The following is a 22,168-nucleotide window of genomic DNA, read 5'->3' as shown; positions in this document are numbered from 1 at the left end:
TCTGTCAGTCGCCGAGTGTGCCCCTTGGTCAGGCCCGGGAGTCCTGCTGGGAGCGAGAGCCTTGGGAGGGGTGTCGACCTTCTCTGAGCGGGGGTTGTGGTATCCCTCCGCTCCTCCCTTCTCCCCCCATCATCCTTCCTTCCCCGTCGCCCCGGCATCGGGCTGGCTCGCTCCAGCGTGCCGGGAGACGGGGATTCCTCTTGGCTTATGCCCCCGCCTGCCTTCGGTGGCATCGCACGGGGCTGCCCGCCGGTGGTAGGCCACCCCGAGCTTGTCCCAGGTTCTCCATCCCGTTCCTGTTGGCGTTGCTGAGGTCACCCCTCCAGTTTTTGTGGTGAAGGCCTCCCCAGGCCCATTCGAGCGAGCATGGAGTTTGCCGAGTTGATCAAGACCCCTCGAGCGGACAACGTCGTCCTGCACCGCCCTTTCTACCCAGCTGTGGAGGGGACACTCTGTTTGACTGGCCATCATCTTATTTTTTCTTCACGGCGTCAAGATAATGCTGAGGAGCTGTGGCTGCTGCACTCCAATATTGATTCTATTGAGAAAAGGTATGCCTCCTAATTTCCCTGCCTACCCATACCTAATTGTTTGTGCTTCATGATGGGTTGAACAATGGTTGCCAAGACTGGCTCACACCTCAGCTGTCCAAAATCCAGGTCTGGAGAGGAGAAAGGACAGTTGGTTAGAGCCTGGGGCAGAATATTGGCACTGGCAGGTTGATTCTCATTCTGTTTGGATATTGATATTTGACTGTTGCATCTTAAGATTTTTTTTTTGGCATATATAGAGTTGGATTTTTTGTGTTTAAACACCTTTGTCAAGAATATTCTCTGTTAATTGTTCAGTGGATTACATCAGTAGCTCTTAAAACAATTTATAAAGGATGCATCTCTACTACCATTCAAGTGCGCTGGAAGCCGGGGCACTGATGAAATGACTTGTCTTGGGTCACCCAGCAGAGCTGATGGCAGAAGTGGATTCAGGACCTTCTCAGTCCCAGATCAGTCTCGTGCTGCTTGACACTATCATCCCCTTATTCTCTAACTGCTTACAGAAATCAGTAACGCTTTGGCAGCATACTCCTTGTGGGACCGATGTGGTAGAGCTGAGTTACAGCTGCCGCGCTCCATTTTACTCTTGCCCATCCCCTTTTATTGCAGGGACTTCAGAGATTAATCTTCTCACCATCACTTCTGTCTGCTTCACGTGTACTGTTGCCCTGTCACGTTTCCCTCGTTGAGTGGCAGTCCCATCTCACCTGGTCATTGTCTTCTGCTTCTTCACCTTGGCCTTTTTTTCAGGTTGCTCATAATATTTTTTTTTTTGTTAATTACAAAGTCCATCCCCTGTTTTCCTTGCCTTTTAAGGTAATCTGGAATAGTTTTTTCTTTCTGCCAGCAAGACTCAGGAAATCAAGCAGTAGCAATTAAAAAATATCAGATTGCCTCAGAATCTGAGAATGGGTTCAGTATTGGATGCTGCTTAAGTTTGTTCCCATATTCCTGATTTCTTTGAGTGTTTCTGAGAAATGCTGCATCTTGGCCTCAGGGTGGAGAGAAACCGAGTGGTGGAAACCTCGGGAAACCTGTTCCCATCTAGTACTGCTCAGTCATCAGGGTGGTTTGGCCTCATCCTTCTTACTGCTTGTACTAAACCAGCCATAGCTCCGTTTTGAAAATTATTATAACAAGCTTTTCTTTCTTTCTTTTTAATAAGCTTAGTTGCAATTACAATGTAAGTTAATACCAAATGAGCAAGGAACGTTTTAAGTTATGGTGAGGGAGTAGTGCGTTGCTAGCTCTATACATGATTTATTACAGTTAGCTACGTCTGGAGATACTCGCAGCCCTTATTGCCAGCCCTAGTTTCTACAAGGTCTCTGGAGTAAACCCCTCTGTCCTTGAGAATAGCTTTGTGTGAATGTTACGGCAATTAAACTCTGCCATATAAAAGGATACTATTATGTCCTCAGTGCTAGAGAGAATAGGAGGAGGACTAGATCTAAGGAAGAAATTTTTCACAATGAGCGTGGTGAAACCCTGACTCAGGTTGCCCAGGGAGGTGGTCAATGCCCCATCCCTGGAAACACCCCAGGTCAGGTTGGACGGGGCTCTGAGCAACCTGCTCTGGGTGAAGATGTCCCTGCTCACTGCAAGTGATTGGACTAGATGGCCTTGAAAGGTCCCTTCCCACCCAAAGATTCTACAATTAGTGTACAACAACTACAACACTGTGCCACGTTCATAAAATCTCTTCCTCCGCTTTCATGATATGAGTGTCTTTTGTATGTAACAGTGTTTTCCCTAATTATCAGATGGTCATCAAACTGCTGCTTAAATTTTTGTAGCTTTTTAAGCGACTTCAGTATGACCTCTAGATTTTTGTTGAGAAGTGGAACAGTATCTAGTGATCTCCCGTGGTCTTTTTTCTTAGAGAAACGTGGAGAGGAAACACAGCCCTGGTGATGTGTCATAACTGCACTGTGTTATGACATTGGGGATCTGTGAGGTCAAATGATGCAGAGACTGGCTGTGCTGGAGTTACAGAACTTTTCTGTCAAAAAGTCTGTAGTTCTTCCTTCAGCACTACCCAAATGATAATTAGTTCTGCATGTTAACCTTTCTTGTCACAGAAGAAATAGATAATAACCTTTCAGCTGTAATAATAATTCTAAAATAAATTACAGGCACCTTTTGTAGCACAGATGAAGCAACCCAAAGCTTAGCAACAGGTCTCCTCTTGGAGCATGGACAGCTCTGCCCTTGTTCATGCATGGTCTGACTGAGGGTTAGGCCATGAGGGACTGAAACTTGGTCCTTCGGGTCTTGCCTGCTTCTGCTTCTTGCATCACCTTTGGCTGCTGCAGGCCCTCCTGTGGTGTATGAGGAGACCCAGCTGCTTTTCCTTAGCTCACTGCTTTGTGAACTAAAATCTGCATCATTCCTGTGGACACTAGTGGCTAGTTAACATAAAGAAAACACTCGCTTTCTCTTCAAGCATCAACCTGCTTTCGGGTAGCAAAGGAAGGCTGGAGAGGGCGCCTGTGAGCTGTGTTCTGTGATGTAGAGGGGTTTTTTTTGAGTTGGCTTGAGTTGCAACCAGCGGTGATAACTTCTCTGAGGTCTGCAGAGCAAATAGCTCCATGGCACTACAGGTATCAGAAACCAAACTTTCTTTTTAAAGACAAGGGAGTATAATGCAGTGGGACTAAAATGTTACTTTAAAAATTAAATGTTTTTTTAACAATCCTCAAAGTTTCAATGCATGACTTCCATCTGAACCTTCCAGTACTATCAGAAAATACCTGAACACACCTTTTCTCTTTCATCTCTTAAAGAAGTTTTCCTTCTAGCTTCTCTTTATCTCATAACACTTATTTCCACTCACTACCGTATCACAAGGATGTAATTTAAAAAAAGAAGTGGCCCACAACTTGCTAATACCAAATAAAGAGGTGGCTTTGTTTATTTTTTTTGAAAGATGATATTTCAGGTAATTAGTAATACTAATGGAATTTTGTCCTGTAGGCATATGTTGTGGGAAGAGCTGTAATACCTCTTCATACCTAGAAGATCCTGTTCTTAAGAGATTCTTTCTTCATGTCTTGCTGTAGGTTTGTGGGCTCGTTGGGTACCATCATTATAAAATGCAAAGATCTGCGAATCATTCAGCTGGATATACCTGGAATGGAGGAGTGTTTGAACATTGCTAGCTCTATTGAGGTAAGAATTCATAATGATATTATGATAACACTTGCATTCTCAGATCTTGATCTGACCTCAACTTTAACAGCTTCCCCCCCCCCAGTTAGGAAGCTTTTCACTGATGTTCTTGAGTTTAAGCTCTGTTGTTAGTGATCGGGTAAATGCCATGTAGGATGTGCCCTGTTAGTTATACCTGGTCAGTGTGCATCCTTCTTGTCCTTTGGTGTGCTGTTTCGTAGTGTAGCCTGCAGAAATGACACTTTCTCTACAAACACTCAGTTTCAGTTAGATTGCCTGTTGCAGTCTGCTGTTATTTGTGCTACTGGTTTTTTATGTGTGTTAAACTATCCTGCAGGTAACTTAGTATTTCAAGCTTAATGGCCGTATATTTTTGGGTGGGTTAAGTTTGCATCACCAATATTAGAGGACAACATTATTTGCTGTATGTTTTTTTTGGAATAAAGTAGCAGTTTGAATTAAGTAGCTGTTTATTTCTCTTGCCTGCACAGGCACTTTCCACCCTGGATTCTGTTACTCTCATGTATCCCTTCTTCTACCGGCCCATGTTTGAAATTGTTGAAGATGGCTGGCGCTCTTTTCTGCCTGACCAAGAATTTGAGCTCCTCAGTTCAGTGGTAAGTTGGATCTTAAAGATTTGCACAGGCACTCGAATATACTTGTGCAAGTAGTTTGTGAAGTACTTCACCCAGTAGTGTCTGGACTGGAAGTCTCGGATGGTAAAAATAGCTGTCTGGTGCCTGGGTGAAAAGTGAGTGGTGTTCAAATAGTCAGGCAATAAACATCAGGCATTTCTGTTTATTCGCTAAATATTCCTATTTAGCGCTTGTGTTTCACCTTGTACAAATGGAGTTTCGAGGCCTATTTAAAAGTTACCTGGGAGGACATGAAGGTAGGAAATTTTTTTCGTAAGAACAAATTTAAGACCTTTGGCCTGGGTTTGTTGTACTTGACTTTGCATCTGAAGTGGAGTGGGATGAATCTTTGTCAACCCCTTAATTGAAATAAGGCTGTTCTTAAATTGCTAAGGATTTTTTTAGCTCTCTAGGATGATAACAGTAGATAAAGATGCCCAGTTTGAAACTCTTTTAGCTCTAGTTCATGCTGGGGAAATATTCGGAGGGTGTAGAGACCAGTAAATTTCCAGTCCTATTCTTCCAGGTGCTGTGAGCACATGTTGATATTATTTTGGTACCTGTAGGGTAGGAATTGTTCTTGTGGCATTGCCTGTTTTATCTGTTACTCAGACTTCATTTTAGGATCCTGAATTTGATACAGTGGGAACTGGCATGGTTGCAGGAGCCGATCTGTTTTAATAGTGCCTTGGGTTAGCATCTCTGTATTCCAAGTCTTTGTTTCACATTAAATGTGTGCACTTGCTGCATCATCTTAGGTTTCTGAGACCACATCCATTAGTACAGCATCATAGAACATTGATTTTTTTTTTTGTTTATCTGCAACCCAGCTTGTCTGCAGCATTTATCACCTCCTGTTTATGACTAATAACTGAATAATATGATTAGCTTGACCAGATTCATATGATGAAATCACTAGAAAATTACAGGAGTTCAGAGATGTTTCTATTTTTTCTTCATAATTAGAGTATTCTCACAGGTCCTATCTTCATCTGCTGTCAAAAGACATACAAACTGACCTGTTATAATAAATAGCACCACAGTTTTGGTTTTGATTTCAGCTGGGGAAGCCAAATGTGTGATCAGAGTTCTCCTGTTTGGAGGCAAAGCAGCAGATGCTTTCCCAGCTCAGCAGAGGAAACTTACAGGCATTTTGATGTGAATTAAAAGGCCAGAAGCTGAAGTGCAATCTGGTGAGAAGGGAGGAGTGTGAAAGCAGGACTGAAGGCAGCGGAAGGAAATCCTTTGGAGCTCAATCAAAGATTGCAGGAGACGATTCAACTTTTGTTCACATTTTGCTTCCTGTGTGTAGCTGAAATCCTTTTTAAATTTCTGGCATCAAATCACTTCTCATGGTTGTATTTACCAGCATTATACAGGTGCTAACATGGATCCATTGATATGCTTTTTTTTTCTTTTTCTTTCAGAGATTTAAAAATGCATTGATGGCTTATTTGTGAATTTCTTGGCTTTCTGAACATATGCTCCTTGGAAGGCTTACATTTAGAGACCTAATTACTTTATAGTGCTACATTTCAAGGGCAATAATTAATTTCTTTAAAATATGCATGTCTAACAGCTATTGATTTAATTCTTGGCTTTTAACCCAAAACTTCAGATGTAACCCCTTTTTAACAAAATGATGACAAAAGTCTTGTTCAAATGATTTGCATTTCCTGAATATCTGAAATCCTTTTTAGTTTTCAGGGATCAAATCACTTCTGATGGTTGTTCTGTAATTAAATTTTCTTATGTGACAGGCTAGAACAAGGAAATAGCTGATTCTATTTTTTTTTCAACTCTCATAAGTCAAATGAGTAGAATTCAGAAGGTTACATCCCTCTCCAACAAATCTGTTATGCCTTACCTTCCCCAATATGGTAACAACTTGTCAAAAACTGCATTTTGCCCACACTGCAGCTCTAGTAATGTATTAATTCTACATTTGTCTGCTACAGGAGAGTTGTTGTAAAACTCTGACACATTCTGTAATGGCAAAGTAGAACTATAAAAGTTAAGATTAAAAAAAGTTAGGTAATACATTTAAAAACTTAGATAATATATCACGTTGTTATACTGTATAATTTATCTGTTGGCATATGTTGTGCCAAATGTGGTGTTTTTCTCCCAAGACACATTCCCCCCATGTGATTTTACTCCATTGCATCGATCTGACAAAGTGTCATCTAGCATTGCCCCTAGAATTTGATAGCAAACTCTTAAGCACTTTGCCCCTACAGCTGAGCTCCAGGATTAGGGAGGCTGCTCTGTTATCACAACGTTCTTGCTTTTAGTCCATGAAGGTGTTAAGGGAAGAACTCTTAAGGCAAGTGACTTTATTTGATCTAAAGAAATTTGAGGAATTAAGTTTCAGTGGGCTGCAGCTTGCTGATGGCTGTTGCCATGTGTGCTACCTGTTTATTTTCTTGGGAATAACCTACAGCCCAGGTCAGCAGGACTTTTGTCAAGTGGCTTTCCATGAACTGCGGTTCTGATAAATGCAACGTATCACCAAAGTAGTTCAGCTGAGAATTAAGTCATCTGGAGAAATTGGCTCAACATTTCACTAAAATGTCACAGCAAAAACTCCACAGTGCCTGTAGGCTCCAAATTTTTGTACTGTGAGATGAGACTTTAAAGATACTATAGACAAATATATGAATGGAGTAAAAGATGCACAGGGTAGTTAATGTTTGCTCATCCAGCTTTTAGTTTTGTGTTGTGTTTTTGTTTGAAGCACTGGGTAGTACACAAGATTTGGACTGGTTATAGGTATGTCGGGTGAAATGTGTGTTAAAGAAATTTTATTCTTCACTGTGCTACTGCATAAGTAGTGAGTGACTGAATGGAATTAGAGTATATGCAGTATATATATATATATAGTATATTTTTCTGAGGAGTCAGAGAAGACCTAATAGGTCAGGGTGGAGTGGTTTCTCTTCTGACAGCTTCTACACCTGTAGGATACTGCAAACTGTAACTTTGGAAAATCAGCTTCTTAAGTGAAGAGAAGTTTATACAATAACAGCATAATTAACATATAGATATTTCATTGCCACACAATTTCTTCATTGTCTTTTTCTTTCCTTTTTATTGTAGGAAAGAGCTCAGGGTTCTGGACAGTTCAGCTGTGCTTTACCTATTATCCAGCAGCAGATTAAAAAACCCCTGTTTTTTCTGGGTTTGGGCTCAGTTTGCAATGGTGTGGATAGCCCATATTTTGCTCTTATCAGACAAGCATCAATCTTTGCCTGCATCTGTTATGCTGCTTTTCTTGTCCATGCACAATCTGTTCCTAACAGGGCTTGTTGCCTTCTGCCTGTTTCTTGGGAATGGCCTCCATCATTGCTGCTTTGTAGATTCCATCAAGGTCCAGCAGGTTCCTTGACTTTTAAGGCTTATTAGTAGAACTTGAATTGTTTCACGTTATTTTGTGGAAAACGACCTCTCCTAGCAATTGGGAGGAAGGATAACTGTTGTTATAGCCTTTTGGTAATGTTTGAAAATTAGTATCTTCTTCACTTTTACTTATCTCCTAGTAAACAAGTGCTAGGACCAGAAAAGTAGACATGTAAGAGTTAATCCTGTACTGTGTTTAAGAAAATACTTCTGACTAACTTTTTTAATTTGAAGTTCTCTCTCCTTTCTGCTTAGCCCCCAATCCTTTGCTGCTTCTAGCTTTAACTGGAATTAACTTTTTCTAATTTCCTTAAAGTACAGATCTCTTCCTGGAAGAAGTAACTGTTAATTATGTACTTTCTCGAAGTTTCACGCAGCATACTTATCTGGTGACATCTGAAGATGAGGTCCACCTCTTCTTTTTCACTGCAGTCCTTACTGCTTCCTGTATCTGCACTTGCTGCTGCCCATAATTGAATTGCTGTTACCTCGCTCTTCCAGTTAGTAATGGCAGTTTTTCCTTCCAAATTGCAGGCGTACTCCAAGGAAAAGCCAAGAAAAGACTTGCATTGTTGAGTGTTACTATGATCTGATTCATGTTGGAGTATATTTTAGCAGTCTGAAGCTGGCATTGCAGAGGTCAACTGGATCTCTACAGAAGTAGCTATGCTACAGAAGGCAAATGGTGCTAACCGCTGCCTCGCTCCTACTCCTTCCCATGTAACAGTAAATTATAACTGGGTGACATAACAGTATCATCTGTCTCGTGTTATAAATGGTGAGGAGAGGAGGTTATGGGCAGAGTTAAATTACAAAGTGGGAGATAAATCAGGTCGATACTCTTCCATTCCTTTTCATAGTGGTGATATCGGTGACAGCCAGTCTCTCAAAAAGCATACCGCAGAGTTCTGGTTTTGCCTTCTCTACATCCTATGTGGCAGTAAGGTATCTGAGTTCCATTTTATATCCATGCATATTTTTTTCATTGTAAACAAATTGCACATAATCATATGAAATCTGCTGTAATTTAATATAGACACCCCAAAAAGCTATAAAAAAAAAAATCGTTGTTGGTGCATTAAAAGCATGAGCTGTGACCAGCCAGCCTCCCGTATGTGATCCAGACCTTCTTTCATCTCTGTCTATGATGTGATTGCTGGAGGCAATTTAACTTTGCATCTGGGAGAACCTCTGCTTTTTATAAAATGTAGATATTCAGAAGAGCTGTTTTGAGGCTAATGAATAACGAAAAGACCTTACAATGGGGGTGGTGCAAGACTGTCCAGATAGGCTACTGAACACAGGTAGTGACTGCTGTTCTTAAAGATGGTGATACACACAATGTGTATGTTTCCCAACATCTTTTTTTTGGGTTGCTTCCAAAAGGGGCAATTTTGCTGTTTCCTGTGCCACACGTTCTGTGCCTTGGATCTACTGATGATGAAATAGTGTTGTGAATTGGTTCAGCTTTGTTCATCTGATGGAAAGGCTTCATTGCCAGAAAACCTTTCTGAATTGATCCTAGTTTTCCGTCGTACCAGTATAACCAGGTACCAGTCAGAGGTGTAAGGCAAGAGGTAGTAAGCCTCTGGTAGAAAGGAAAGAGGAAGAGACCTACTTTGATCAGAGCTGTGTAATTAATGCATGCTAAACCAACCTATCTGAATTGATGTTGGTTTTTTGTGTGTTCTCTTAATTTAACTGTCTTGCTCTTCTCTTGTTTCCTGTGATACCTGCTTTATCCCCCTACAGTTTTTGTCTAGCTGAAGCTTTCTTTGAGCGCAAAGGAGCAGAGTTTTTCGTGGCATCCGTATGAGGTCCCTGCCTGCTGCAGAATCACGCAAATGCTTCCCAGTCTGTACTGAAAACACCTCAGCTGAGGAGTTACTTAAGGTCTTGTTTGCTTTCTCATACCTGTGTGATGTCAGTGCACAGGAACTAAAAAATAAAAAAAAAAAATAGGAAAAGATACCTTGATAGCAGCTGCCTGTTCCTCTTCAGAAGGTTTGTATATTACATTTTAATTTCTCTGTCTGGAGCTTTTACAGGCAAATCTGACTGCTATTCTGCTGCTACTTTTAAGAATTTAATGCTGCTGTTAAAATCAGAAGATGTTATAGAGGCTTCTGGGTAATTTTCCCCACCAAGGCTTCTACCAGCAGGTTTTGTTGGCCATAAGGAATACAGGATAAGGATGCAATGACTGAAGACACAGCCCAGCCAAGCCCCCGTCCTGCTGTCGAGGACCATGAATTCAGTTCCCTGCCAAGCTTAAGGCAAGGTTCTGCTGTGTGCCTCTGGGGAAAATATATGCCTCATGGCCATTTGATGTACCTGGATGATGTCCTTAATGCAGCAGGCAGTGGTGTGGTACTAGCCCGCAAGCAGCAAGCCCTCCATGAAGACTGGACTTATCTGAGGCTGCAGTTAGGGCAGTGTCAGCTGTTCCAGCTGGGACTGCAGTAAGCCAGGACTCCTTGTCAGTGAGACAGTTCATTGACCTTTAGTTTTGCCTGAGATAGAGCCAAATCCTATGTCTGACCCAGGGGGTATCAGGTAGCCTGAGTTCTCATGCCAAGTGCCTGCGAGGGTGCAGGCTGCCAATCTTGAGCACTTCTTTCATAAGTGTTTGGCTGTTGGAAGCTGAAAAACTATGTAACAGGAGTTCATGGTGAGACCTTTGTGCTTAGATGCTGTGCCGGTTCCGGGAGGTGCTTTTGGTGGAAGAGTTGTACTGCTTTATGTAAAGCAGAGCCCATCGAAAAGAACCAAGCTGGAAATGTTAAATTGATTTTTAACCTCAAAGCAGCTTCACCATCTGGAGTTGGTGGGCATTCTTGCCTCCCTTGGCCACCTTTGTCTTGTGGACGGTGTTAATAACTCTGTCAGCACAGATAGAGGTTTGAGCCTATGTCACCTGCATCTAAATCAACCTTTTTTTCCCTAAATCTGTTGATGTAGGTATACGCTTCTGGTCTGGGGTCTCCCTGAGAGACATACCATGCTGTTCCTTCCTATGAGATTGAAACTATCTGCAAATGCAGTAAGTTATATTGTAGTGCATACTGCAGACATGCTGTCTGCTGTGCCTGTGAAATAATTAAAAGCCACAATCGCCCATTTCTGACCACGTGGACTTATTTTGTGCCGTTTGCTGAGGATGTGGATAAACCAGATGGGGAACCATTGTTCAAGTCCTGCACCTCAAGAACCAGAGTGGCCTGATAATTTCTTCCATTGCCTATAAGCTTTATCTGCATGCTGTGTAATGAGCTTTGGGGAGCTTCTGCAACCAGATATTATGATTGCAGGCAGCATCGAGGGGGGTGTGTGTGGGGAAAAATTGCTCAGCAGACCTGTAAATGAGTATTAAAAGGACTAGGCAGGGATATACCTTCTAATGTCTGTAATACAACATCTGAGAGGTAGGGGATGAGTGTGCTGCAGACAGTTGGCCAGGCTTGTTTGCTTTTCTTGAATAGCATCTCTTTCACCATGTTGTTTTTGGTGGACGCAAGATATGGTACTGGATTTGATCTGACCCATTAGTGTAGTTATACTATTACAGGGAATCCATATTCCCAGATGAACAAAAGTGATTATGCCAATAGTGACAACTGAGCTTTCATCTGTGGTGCAAACAGAATAAATCACCAGTGTTACTCTGTGTGCTTTGTTCTGAATATGGAAGTTCCTCTTCCCTAGTATGTTACGGCATTACTCTGTTTTGTAACCCAAAGCCTATATGGTCTTATCTTTTTTCAGACAGATGAATGGCGTCTCAGCTGCGTCAATAAGGAATTCTCTGTCTGTCCCTCCTACCCTCCAGTTGTCATTGTCCCCAAATCCATTGATGATGAAGCGCTTCGGAAAGTTGCCATGTTTCGCCATGGCAGTCGCTTCCCAGTCCTCAGCTATTATCATAAGAAGAATGGGATGGTAAGCTGTATTTGTGTAATGGTTGTACCTGAGGGAAGTCTGTGAATCTGTTTGTTTAATGAAAAAACAACTTGTGCTCTAGATTTAATACAGTTCATGAGATGTTTGCTTGTTTTATTTTCCAACTTAAGTGTATGCAGTGAAACTGGTTCTGGGTGATGGAATGAGTAATCTCCATCCTAGAAATAGCTATTAATCTGCTTGTTTGGCGTGTATGTGGCATGAGCTTGCTCACAGCGGTAAGAGCAAGATGAGACTTGTAAAGCTACTGCTGGCACCCTTACTTGCTTTGTCTGCCAAGAGGCCTCATGCTGAAAGGATGGCAGAAACCGCATTGTCTTGTCTCTGGGTGGTGGGCTGTCTCCTTCGTAATAGAGTCATGATGACAGCAAGCGTGCCCAGCGCCAGCACCACTTCTGCTGTGTAACTGTCGAACAAGCGATTGGAACAATCTGTTCTCTGAGCCTGTCAGTATAACATGTTTCAGGAGTAGCAAATTCTTGGTGTTGCGCAGACTTTACCACCTTTTGACGAGCCAAAATCTAATTGAGTGACTGATACGCTATAATTAAGAAATGCACTTTATGAAATTTTTGAGCAATACCTTGCATCTCTTGCTGATGTAACCAGTTCTGAGGATGTTGGGATGTCCAACCTCCAGCTTGTAAACTTGATGCAGGCTTCTGAGTCAAATGCTCTAATGTGTTCTCACCTCCTGCAGCCAAGATTTGTAAGCCCTTCATTAGAGGATGTCTAGTTCAACTTAGTACCTTTGGGGTTTTTTGCTTTGCTTTAAGATCAGCCGTCCACCAACTTCATAACAGTCGTGCTTTCTGCTTTTTCTCAGCTTGACTGAAAACCCTTGAAAGAAAGTTTGTTCAATTATCTCTCCAAATTGTGAATGTTTCAAGTGTGAGGAATATAATAGAGTTTGGCTCGGAGTGCTTGAACTTGTGACAGTAATGCTGTCTGTCACGTTGTTCTCCTGGCTCTGAGTTCTTGAGTGTGGCTGGGGTTGCTGACTGGCTGCCCTCACATTTCACTTATCATTTGAGCTGCTGGGGTGCCTCCTGAATTGAAAGGCGTTTACTAAAGAGAAATCTCAGCTAATAAATCTGTGGACCTAGGGTTTATTGGTCTAGCCAACTGCATAACACTGTACCTAATAGGCATCTTTAACACATGAATGACTTGAGTGTTTGAAAAACAGTTGGGAAGAGGCCTGAATGACAATCCTGAAAATTTTGGTTTATACAAGAGCCATCAACAAGCCAGTTCAGTGGCTCACAGAGATGGTACTACAGAAATAATTAAAGGGTTAAAGCCTTGAAGAAGACATCTGTAATTTAGAAAGTGACCTGCCAAGTGATTAGTCAATTCAAGGATTTCTAATTTGTTTGGTTGTTTTTAAATGAATTCAGTCCCTGCAAGGGATTGCACTTAAAAGAACCGAAGTATTCGGGGCAAGGGAGAACAGCAGCTGTAGAAAGAACTAGAGGGATGTTTCTGTGCATCAGGCAGTACAGATGAGGACATCTGTGGCCAGATGTGATGGATCAAACTTGAGGCAGACAGAAGTAGAAAGTCAGATGGGGCGAGAGCTGCGCTTGCTGGTTCAACTCCACAAAGAAGAGCTGGAGATCCAGGAGGCTTCCTCTTGAATTTTACCCCTGAGCTGATAAAGGAAGCTTTTTAAGGTTGAGCTAACTCACTCCTATAAGCATTGTCACAATGACCTGAGTTCTTAAGAAAAACAGGAGCATCCTTGTGTGAGTTTCAGCAGCACGCTTCTCTAGAGAGCCATTCTCCATGCCTGGCATTGAGACCCCTTTACCTAATGCATCGGTTTGCAATCCACATTTACAGACCCCTAAGATATCCTCTAGTGAAGGGGTGTCCTTTGCATAGTGAGTTTAAATCTCCATTCTTGGCTTGGAGCTCAAGTGATCAGTGGCTTTCAGTCTTAAATCTCTCCATTTCCAGTGCCTAATTCATGGTTATCTGTCTCCACAGGTCATGATGCGAAGTAGCCAGCCTCTTACAGGTACGAATGGAAGACGATGTAAAGAAGATGAGAAGCTTATTAATGCTACGCTACGGCCTGGCAAGCGTGGTTACATCATTGATACGAGGTCCTTGAATGTTGCCCAGCAGGCCAGAGCCAAAGGAGGGGGCTTTGAACAAGAAGTGCACTATCCCCAGTGGAGGAGGATTCACAAATGTATTGAGAGGTGGGTGAAATCACACAGGCTCTCCTCTGTGCTTGGCTTTGTAGGGTTGCATTGTCAGAGCCATTGTTAGCTCCATAAAGTATTTGCTTCTGTAAGAAGTGGCTGAGTATCCTGGTTCTTGTCAGCAGGGTTGTGTTCCTTTTTTGGCACAATCAGGGTATGTGGATGATACAGATACTTGGCTTTTGAAAGCTGTGTTTGGTTACATGTTCTGAACAACCTGCTGCAGGTTTCAGACATCAGGCAGCCTCCCTGTGCCATCTCCTTCTCTGACCATCTGTAGCCGCACTCCAGCCTTCCTGTGCTCCCCTTTGTAGTAGTGCACAGGAATGAGCATGTCCCTTGACAGAAAACTTCTGCAGGTGAGGATTTGTTCTGTGGCAGTCACAGTCCTCTTATCTAGTACTCTTCTCTGGACATCTAATATTGTTTGGTCGTTTGGAGACAAGTTATTAAGTTAAATAGACTGTTGGTCCAGCGTTGTTGAACTGCTCTTAAGCCTTAGCTTTTGGCAATCCTTCTACGTGGGCTTGCAGTAATGTTACTGGAGCTATTGAGAAGCAGTCCCTCCCCTCATCCTCAAGCCAGTCTTGAGGAGCTAATATAAGGAATTTCCTGGCTGTTGCTTTGAACTATTTGGTTTTGTGTCTAAAAATTTTATGTGGACTTGATTTTGATGTTGATTATTTTACAGGTGGATATAAGCATCAGATAGAGAGGAATGAATAAAACACAATATATAAAGACTAAGTATCTCATGCTCTTTGGCTTTGTCGGCTTCTCTGAGATCTAGTCTGCTAGCTGCATCCTCTATTAGACCTGGCCACCTGCTGGAATCACCGTTAAGAGGCATTTGATCCATCAGTAGTTTGGTGCTCCTGGAAGGCATAGTGTGAAACAAAACCAGAGAAGCATCTGGTTTTATCAGCTGCATGCTGAATACCAGCTTTCCAGGGCTTGAGGACATAATGCAACAAATGCAGAAGTGATACGAAATATGTTCCCTCCCCCCTGTTTTTCTTGCGTTCTTAAGAAATTAGCCAAACTAATCTTAGTGTAGTTTTACATTGAGAAGTTTAGTCTAGTTTAAACTTTTCTGTGTTACAGTGGAGTTTTGTCCTTGTGGGGGGTGGCTTTCAGATGAATGTTGCAGCTCTACAGGTTAAAACTCCCCCAAAACTTCTGCTGTAGTACAGAGAATGAAGGTGCAGCACTTGAAGCTTGGTTAACACTTGCTAATGTCCGTGCCAGGTTGTAGTCACACTTGTATTTGGTAATGGGAGTGAGACGACTGAAACACATTTTACATGGAAAGTGTAAGATACCGCTCAACACACACAGAGTTCAGGTGAGGTAAGGAAAAGGCTGTACTGTTGTAATGCCTTACAAAGCAATTTGTTTTGAAAGGTAAAAGACTACTTACATCCAAAGAGTGGTATTCTGCTAGCAGTTAGCCCTGGCTTGGGGTTCCCGGTGGAAACAGTTTTGCTGGTTGAGGAGATGTGACTTCTATAGGGTTGTACTTTTTAAAATAACTGCATATAAATCATAGTGCTTTATTTTCAGATCAGTATATTTCTGTAAGTGTGTTGTCCTGGTTGCTGTGTTACTGCTTATGTTTTCAATAATATTTTGCTTTTCCCAAAGGTTTAATATTCTGCAAGAAAGCCTCATCAAACTTGTGGAAGCTTGTAATGACCAGTCACACAATATGGACCGCTGGCTCAGTAAACTGGAAGCTTCCAACTGGCTGACTCACATCAAGGAGATACTAACTGCAGCTTGTCTAGCTGCTCAGTGTATTGACAGGTAAATCTTTTTTCAGAAAGCCTTGAGTTTCTCATTCACTGGTTACAGGTTGCTTGTTAAATACCTCTATTTCCACTTTCAGTATTAGTGGCTGGCTGCTGTGAACTGGCATTCTTGTATCCATGCAAGATACTGTTTCATCACGGTTAAGGAGTGTTCCTCCAATAAATCATGCTTGCATTTTGAGAAGTGCAAGCCTGAGGGAGGAAACCTTGACTGAGAATAGGGACTAGATCATCTAGTTAAGGTATATTCCTATGTCTGATGTGACCAATCTGATTTAGTTATTTTTATTGGAGGTTTAGGTTAGAATGTGCCCATCTGAAATGTTGTTTGGTAGCCTAGTAAAGTGAGAACACAGAGGTTTGCTTTTTTTAAAGTCCTTTTTTTAATTGAAAGTTTCCAATACCCCATCTTGCTTCTAGAGATTAAAACAATGGCATTTTCTTGTTTCCTCCAGGAAGTGGTCCAGTGCTTTTTCCTTCTGAAAGTTTTATCCCCATAGTTTTATGTAAGCAATCCTATTCATCCCTTCTAAGTGCTTGTGACCTCTTTTAACCTGACATTTCTTTATTAAATACTGCTGATGTGGCTAACTTGTCATCAAAATGTGTTCAGACCTCAGGTGCCAAGGTTTGTAAGATGAAATGCATGGGTCTAAATGTGATTTCTTTGTGGCTCGGAGAGGAAAACCCTTCTCAAAACTCAGGGAAAACCTAGCTTTTCCTAATAGCTAGGGGATGTGTTATACAGATACACAAGTAGGCTGAAATGTGGTCTCATTGATGAAAGAGTATTACTGCATTAAAATATGAGCTGCTGTGCTTTTTAAAAGCACTGGCGGTGCCTGTTTAGTTATTGACTGTGCCAGAAAAGGATTGCTCTTGATCAATAGTTTTATCTGTAACTCTTTCCAGCATGTGTATCATTCTTTCCCGCATGTGTATCATGAGAAAGATTGATGATGAAACTCTTCTGGCTTGTTGGGACAGTGGACAATTTCATCATTTTTAACCTTAGCTTTGCTTTTTCTGTTTACCTGGAGCTGTGGCAGGCCAGCTCAGCATTGGTGCCTGGCCCATCTCATTCAAAGCCTGGAGATCAGAGCTGAGCTGACAAGGATGGTTCAGTTATATTTGCCACAGGAAGGGAACGGTTGGGGCAGATCTTGCAGCACCTTAAAGGTCTGGGACCTGAAAGATGAAAGGTTAAAATAGCGTTATCCTGGTGTGCCCCACTTTGAGGCGTGCATTGCAGTTAGCCTTTGCGGTTGTGCTTGGCTGTTAAGCAGGCTTTTTATATGCCACTGCCTGGGGGAGGAGGAGAGAAAGTATCTGCAGATTATCTGTACCATAAAGGCACTTGGTTTGTTTTAGACATAGGACTATAGACAAAGATGTTGCAGGTACAGGTAATCTGTTTAAGGTACAGATTTTTATGCTTTTCACTTCAAAAAACAAGTAATATCTACAGGGTTACTTGCTTGCTAGATTGATCTTTCTTACCCACGCTTTGTTGTTTAGCCTGGGTCTCTGCACAGAAAGAAATAAAACCTGCATTTAATTACCTTTCTGAATGTAAGGATGTTGGCAGAAATGAGACATTGCATCAAAGCTTGGGAAGAGTAAGGGGAATGAATGTCATTTAATACCATCCAGTCCTTCCTTCAGAAGCACATGGGTGAGATCCTGATACTGTATCCAAACACAGCCTAGGGTGGAGGAAGAAGGGAGGGAATTGGCTGTCCTGGACAGTCCCCACTGGATATGGAGAGTGACAGCATGTGGGCTCTGTGTGCTAACTCAATGTGCAAAACCTTCCTGCCCCAAACTCTCCGAGCTCCCTCTGCTCTTCACATCATTCAGCTGATTCACTTGTGCTGGCTGGTGAGTGAGAAGCCTTTGTGCTTGGCTCTTTGACAAACTTCCTTGCTCAGCAGAGTAACTCTGCTGCCTTTTTGGAGGCCAAGCTTTGCTGCTTTTTTTCCTCTTTCTTTCTTTCTCCTGAATTAGCTTATTGACTTACTTTTCTTGCAGTAAGCCCCATTTGAAACCCAAATGCAAATAAGCCCAAGGTTGAGTAAGAATCTCATAGTACTGTTTTCGCAGAGCATCTGGGAGGATGATATGTCTTCACTGCAGTGCTCATGGGGAGATTTTGGAGTGCTTAGCAAAACAGTAAATGACACAAGCAAATTTTGAGATGCATTTCCATGCTATATCTCACAGGGGTACCAATTCAAAATAGTGAGAACCACAAAAGAGATCTCACTGTGCATCTTCAGTCAATGTGACAAAGGCTCTGGATTTCCATAACGTTTAGCAAGAAACTAAACCTTAAGTGATGCAGATCTCTAGTGTTGGTGAGGATTGAGATGGAGAAAGTGGTATGCTTCCATGTGGGGTGGGGAGTAAGCTTATGGGAGGGAAAAAGGGGTAAAAAGCCAGCAAAACCTCAGCATTGTCAGGGTAACAACACTGGTGTCCATGGGATGCGCTGGCATCCGCTGGGATGCATACATCCTTGGGATGTGTTGTGCTCATTCACGCTCTTTCCATTCCTTTCTACCTTTCTCACAGGGAAGGTGCATCAGTGCTAGTGCATGGGACTGAAGGAACTGATTCAACACTCCAGGTAACTTCTCTGGCACAGATTATCTTGGATCCAAGGTGCAGGACCATACGTGGCTTTGAATCTCTTGTGGTGAGGGAGTGGTTACAGGTAAGAAATGCCTGTTGACAAAATGGCAATCTGTTCCCATGACACTTCTATTGAGAAATAGCCTGAGAGGCAGCAAACAGGTTGGGCCTTGTGCAGTCCCGATTAGTGTGAACAGCCTTTGTCCTAAGAGCAACATCATTACTGAGTCATTTGTACCTCTGGTACTCCACTGGAGTCTCTGCCTGTCATGGTAGTTTTTTGGGGGTTTGGGGAACTGCCTATTTTGTGTGCTCAGGGTGAACATCTCTTTAGAGAACACAGTTCAGACTAAAAGACAAAATCTTAGTTGCAGTCTTTGTACTCTTGCAGCTAATATCCTCAGCGTGGTCTTTCAGTGCACCTACACCAGTTTGTTCTTGATAAAATTCTCTGATCAAATCCAGGGCTATTTACATAGCCTGAAAAAGGCAGCAAAGTTGGTCATGGTGGCTAGCAGTTTGTTACTGGATGCTTGATGAAGTTACGGTTGTAGAAAAGAGTAGTAATAGCATAGTTGCATGGACAGAACTGGCTCTGAAGTCTTTTTGCTACATGTACTCACAGCCCATTACTTTGTGTGTGATGCTCTCTCTGATTCTTATGTATAGGCTGGTCACCCTTTTCAGCAGCGCTGTGCCCAATCAGCCTATTCAAATAGCAAGCAGAAATGGGAGGCCCCAGTGTTTCTCCTCTTTTTGGACTGTGTGTGGCAAATCCTTCGTCAGTTCCCTTGCTCTTTTGAATTCAACGAACAGTTCCTCATTATGCTCTTTGAACATGCTTACGCTTCACAGTTTGGGACTTTCCTGGGAAACAACGAAAATGAAAGGTTGGTGAGGATGCTTGCTTTGAACCCTTTAAATATCAGGCTGTATCTGGAAAAAAAGTCTCTTTCAAAAACGATGAAGGTGCTTGTGTGGTTTCTGCTAGCACAGGTGAGCTCTTGTTGCAGTTACGTAGTCTGCTGCAATGTGAGGGATCTTGTCCCTGACAAATGAGACACTGTGACTAAAGAAATCTGTGGCTTGGTCAGGGAGTTGAACTAGTCTTCTCCAAGTCCAAGCAAATACCTTAGACTGCCTTTTCTGTTTCCCTGTGTGGCCTTGAAAAATCTCCACCCCTTCACCGGTTTATATAGTCTCTTACGCAGAAACTCTTTCCATAAAAGAATAAACAGCTAGAGTTAACAATGACGTGAGTCATAGCTGTGGAAGCAAACTTGTCTATGCAGGCCTGGAAGAGAAGGTCAAGGCAGTCAGAGGCCGAAGCTGGAAAGTCCTGGTTCTTACCTTAACTGTCAGAGGGGAACGTGACTCTGTAGCCTGGTGGTCCTGACACCCCCAGGAAAGGAAGGCTTTGTTTTTTGCATCATCTGCTAACAGCTGAAAGTGGAAAACATGGACGAGGTTCTCCCAGAAGGATCTACCTCACAGTTAAACCTTGGCAAAAGTTTTGCTTGTTTAGCTATGAGAGTCTTGATTTAGGTTTGAGCTCTTTCTGGCCATGGGGTAATACAACTTCAACAGAAGGACCACAAATCACTCTAGCCGTAACCTGTGACTCGGAGAAATGTGAATTGGCAGTCTGCCCTGGCTGAGATTTTGAGCAAATGCTATGAGCTCTCAGATGGATGCTCGTGCAACTTTGAAAGCAAGCAGCCAGGACTGCATTCTGCTGGAGTTTTAACTTGTCAGGTAATGATGGTCCTGTGCTGAGCTTGCTTACAAGCCTGTGGTGTTTAAGGTACTTGAGCAGACCAGCACTTAGCTTCTGAATCTTAGCCTGGGTTAGACACGGTGCTGTACCAGTGGGGCAGCTCTAGGCATGCCCTGAGTAGGGCTGCTGGGAGTAGTAAACAGGGTGGAGACCTGGAGGACTGGAGCCTCCCATGGCAGATGGCAGCTGCCGGAGAGGTTTGGATTCCTGTTTTGAACTTGGCAGCTCTGTTCTCAGGACTCCTGACTCCAGTAGGACCGTGTCTGATGGTCTCCTGCTTAACTAAAGACCACAGAATGAGTAGAAGGGAAAAATAGAACTGATATTATAGATAAGGAAGGCAAATTAAAGCTTCCTATAAACCTCTCTGCCCTTAAAGTAGTCTTTGCTTAGAAGAGACTCTTCTGTCTTCTGCAGGGCTGCTGAACTGGTCATCTGTGAAACTAAGTTAGACTTGAAACCAATAAGATGAAATTTGAAAGAGTATTGAATGTTACATGTAATAACCCGCCTGTCACATCTGAACATGTCAGCCTGTGAGCACAGAAAATGTTTGAAGTCTGATGTTAAGCTTGTGCTGCCTGAAGCATTCACAGGGATGGTGAATTCCCTGCCTGAGTGGCAGTTCAATTTGCTAGTGCAAGCAGAATGAGGTTTGCCAGAATCTAAGGAATAGAGACCCCTGTGTAACTCCTGGAGGTGGGTTTGACCCGGGAACGCAGCACTTTCCCTCTGTGCTCTGATGCTTCCTGCCACCAGAGGGACCTAATCAGACGTGCCCGTTGCACAATTCCAGCAATAACACTGCTTTAATGTATGCTGAGAATCGCACTATGATCCTCCCTTGATGCAGACCTACCACATCTCCCAGCTCTATCTTAACACAGGCATTCGATCCTTTTCAAAGCCTGGCAGTCGAATTGTTTTGGCAAGGTGACTGATTCTTCATCTAGACAGAAGGCAGCTAGCTTTCACCCAACTTATAAATGTTATTTCCCCATCTTTTCTTCAAAATTAATTGTAATTGGCCAGGTTGAGTAAATTGCTTTAGGTTTGTACCCTGTGCCACGTTGATGAGAGGTATTGAAGGGATTAGCCTGAATTGTCTGGGCTAGTGGGAAAGCTTGTGGCATTCTAGTCTGTGGGGTTCTGACAAAACAAAATGAGTCTTTACAGTATAAAAGTGAAAGCTAACTTGTTCCTATGGGTTTTTTAGGTCTAAACTGAAGCTGCCACAAAAGACGATGTCCCTGTGGTCGTGGGTGAACAGGTCTGAAGAGCTGAGCAAATTCCAGAATCCTCTTTTTGAGGCCAACAGCCTTGTGATCTGGCCTTCTGTTGCCCCACAGAGCCTGCAGCTCTGGGAAGGTAAGCCAGGCTTGCTTTTTCTGTTACAGACAATATATATTTTTGTGGCTACTTGTAAAGCTTTTCAAGTGTTCACTTCTGTTGTCTCTGCTCTGTGCCTAGTCTGTCTCAGCTGATGGTGATCTCACTCCCTTTGAACACTGTTTCAAAATATTTTTGGCATGTGCCCTCCCCAGAGGCATAATGCTTTCTCCTTCTGAGGACTGGTGACACGCTACTCTGCCAGGGAGCCATACTAGTACCATTTAACTTCTCAGCACAGTATTTCTGCAGTGACATAGCTTAATCTATAGATGTTCTTCAGTTCTTGGGCTTTTGTTCATATCAACCAAGACTTTTGTTTCTCCATTGTTGGCCATGTTGGTCAGGATAACCCGTGTACAGTACGTTCTCCATCCCAACACTGAAGAGTTAAAGTGAAGCAAGCAGGCTGTCACAGAATCATAGAACAGTTTGGGTGGGAAGGGACCACTAAAGGCCATGGAGTCCAACCCCTTGCAGTGAGCAGGGACATCTTCAACTAGAGCAGGTTGCTCAGAGCCCCGTCCAACCTGACCTGGGGTGTTTCCAGGGATGGGGCATCCACCACCTCTCTGGGCAACCTGGGACAGAGGTTTCACCACCCTCATTATGGAAAATGTCTTCC

General features: G+C 42.8%; 1 protein-coding gene across 1 annotated transcript; it reads left to right on the top strand.

Moving 5' to 3' along the window:
- Positions 1 to 357: 357 nt before the first annotated feature.
- Positions 358 to 21,522, top strand: MTMR9 (myotubularin related protein 9; the record flags this gene model as incomplete). The annotated part of the gene is made up of 9 exons (XM_010293726.1): positions 358 to 551; positions 3,617 to 3,725; positions 4,217 to 4,342; positions 11,525 to 11,698; positions 13,712 to 13,929; positions 15,577 to 15,738; positions 18,318 to 18,459; positions 19,047 to 19,267; positions 21,371 to 21,522. Coding segments are annotated over exons 1-9 (1,489 nt in total), but the record flags the coding sequence as incomplete, so codon positions are not given.
- Between the last annotated feature and the right edge of the window lie 646 nt (positions 21,523 to 22,168).

This window comes from Phaethon lepturus, unplaced genomic scaffold, assembly GCF_000687285.1.
Source record: "Phaethon lepturus isolate BGI_N335 unplaced genomic scaffold, ASM68728v1 scaffold44168, whole genome shotgun sequence".
Classification (NCBI taxonomy): domain Eukaryota; kingdom Metazoa; phylum Chordata; class Aves; order Phaethontiformes; family Phaethontidae; genus Phaethon; species Phaethon lepturus.
Note: the sequence above shows the minus strand (reverse complement) of the source record. Positions and strands in the feature narration are given on the sequence as shown.